Genomic DNA, 2,818 nt, shown 5'->3' on the forward strand with positions numbered 1-2,818 from the left:
TCTTTGTAATTGTCTGAAATCAACGAATTAAATTTTTTTCATTAAAATAAATTATTTTGTACTTCATGAACCTAAATTTAGCAAAAAAAACAAAAAAATGAAAAATTGAAAACAAAAAAAAAATATATATAATTTTTTTTTTTTAAACAAATTGTTAAAAACAATATTTATTATAACAATTTTAATATATTTTTAGGTTCATGAAGTATACAATACATACACAAATATCTATACAAAATTTCAAGTTAATCGGCCATTAACTTTTTGAGTTATATTGTCCGGCGCGAAAAAAAAAGCGTTTTGAGAAAAACGCGTTTAAAGTTTTCGCTACCAAAAAGTTAAGTTTAGAGTGACTTATATTTACCTAGGCTTAATCTGCGATGCCAGGGCCGTAAAGTAATCCTTCCTCTTCTAGAAAAACATCTAATTGTGCTGCATTTTTCTCTTTTCGAGCAGTCCTGACCTCTTTTGTCGCTTCTTGTGATCGTCGATCTTGTCTCTTTATTCGATTCTTATCATAAGTGTCAGCAAATTTTTTGCACTCTGGGCCAATTTCCAGTTCTAGATTGTTCATAACTCTCAATACAAACATATATCCGTCGTTGAACATACCTCCGGCCAAGTAAGCAGCAATTTCGATTATTTTTAAACCGCAGTTCAAATGCTTCGGAGCCAAACGCCACACAGTTGCATTGAAAGATTCGTTTGCATTCTGTGTGAAGCCACCCACACACCGTTCCAACAAGTCATCCCGAGACAAATCTTCGTAAATCGGCAAAATGTGCTTTTGTACATCTTTGTGCAGTGGTTTTGGATGTTGATAGGCAACATTTGTGGCTTTTGCAACGTTGTATGCACACCACGAGTCGGCGCCAGTAGGACAAAAGTGATGCTGCGGCTGTTTATCCGTCGAAGATAGATGGTAATAAGTGGCCATTATTTCCTTTTTCATATTTTCTTTTGAGTGTGCATTCCTACGAATGGCTAGACCATAATATTTTGTCAATTTTTTAATTAAAGCATCGGTAAGCTTTCCTTTTCCACCAAGCTTAGCGGTTTTTTTAATATTTCTAAGGCGGCTCCCCATCCTCTTTTCCACGTGACCTACGCATTCACTTTTTATCACTTCAACATCTTCATACGGCTTAGCATCTAGAATAGCCTTAAAAGTTTTTGCGTCACCATCTCCGACGTAATTAGTATAACGTACACCATAATATTTCTCAGAACGACGAAACATTTCAAGGACAGCTTCGACCTCCATTTTACCTGCAGATCCTTTATGAGTTATGGCACAATTTTCTAGATGCTCTGCACTCTGATCATCGTCAGCGTGGTGCCGAAAATAGGTACATGCTTGACAGTAGCTGCTTTTTACGATTAAATCAATCACTTTACCCGAATAGTGAGCGATAAGAGTCGTCACGCCATAGAGAGAAGAGAACCCGCGCTTTTTCCACGATCCGTCACCGCTTACCGTGAAATTTAGTAACGGCTTTTCATTCTTCTCATTATTACTTTTCTCCTCTTCTACTGCATTTTTGCAACTCAAAGCAAAAATTTTTTTGACAGACGAATGTACATGCTTTATAATAAGATCGTAAGCTTGTATAGATAATCCACTGCCTAAGTCCATAATACCACAAAAAATATTTATACCTTCTCGAGCGACACCGAGTAAACGCATGGCAAAAACAACACGTCTATTTATTTCAAAAGCGTTGTGAATAAACGGTCCTGATTGGATGAGGGAAGTTCCGCATCTACACTGCACTGAAATTTTAAAACCAAGACCTCTTTCGCCAGATTGTCCAAATTTCACTTTTTGCTTGCACACTTTACAGACAAGTAAATCAGCGAGAGCAGAAAAAACGCTGATAAATTCAATAATTTTATAACACATACTAGGGTTTACAATAACATCTTCCACTGACGCCTTCAACTTCTTTGCAGACGCACTAGTTTCCTTGCTCATCTCCTCATCGACTTCCACGTTCGATACATTCGAAAACTGATTGCCTTTAAATCGCCGACGACGAGACCGGTTAGGACGACGATTTGGATCATCCTTTATAACTTTACGCATCATTTTTGCAAATAATATAAAACAGAAGCGATAATTAAAGAATTAGTGACCGTTGAATTAAAATAACAAAGCCAATAATAAACAACGGGCAAGGTTATAGATAATTTATGATAGACAAAAACATAGCCGAAAAGAAAATAGAATATTCGAGATCGAGAAAAATAAGACAGAGAGCGGCAGAGGAGCGAGAGGGCGATGACTCTCATTATTCGGCTTAAAGAAATAAGACGTGTACATTTTATTCAACTTGTACATCTTATTCACGATTAAAGACCACGTTAATTTTAACTCGGACGTTATTGATTTATTTCACCTCCGGACATTAATTGCGCATTCGAGACCCGCATATTATTAATAACGGCAAATCGCCAAAATACCATTAGAGCGCATCACTTTAATGACTTCTTAGGGTTCTTTTGGATTTGATTTAGGTTTTGAAACTTTGGAAATATATTCTTCAGATGGTATATGAATTTTTCAAGCCATAAAAAAAAATGCCAAAAAAAAAAATTTTACACGAGGTTCCCCCCTTAAGTAATACAAAAATTATTTTTACATTAAAATAATATACTTTAAAATAATAATATTAATTTGTTGCAAGAAAAAGATAAATTGATTAAATCAAAATAATATACTTTAAAATAATAATATTAATTTGTTGCAAGAAAATATAAATTGACCAAATCAAAATAATATACTTTAAAACAGAGCTGTCCACGTTTTGCACTTTTC

The 2,818-nt window shown here is 34.8% G+C and overlaps 1 protein-coding gene across 1 annotated transcript; it reads right to left on the reverse strand.

Moving 5' to 3' along the window:
* Positions 1-370: 370 nt before the first annotated feature.
* On the reverse strand, positions 371-2,089 carry LOC145940826 (uncharacterized). Its single transcript, XM_083046426.1, has one exon. It carries the CDS (start codon positions 2,087-2,089, stop codon positions 371-373), a length of 1,719 nt encoding a protein of 572 aa, XP_082902552.1.
* Positions 2,090-2,818: the final 729 nt, after the last annotated feature.

The sequence above is a fragment of the Prenolepis imparis genome, unplaced genomic scaffold (assembly GCF_030444845.1).
Source record: "Prenolepis imparis isolate NDT839.2.m4 unplaced genomic scaffold, iyPreImpa1.0 SCAF_9, whole genome shotgun sequence".
NCBI classification, from domain to species: Eukaryota; Metazoa; Arthropoda; class Insecta; order Hymenoptera; family Formicidae; genus Prenolepis; species Prenolepis imparis.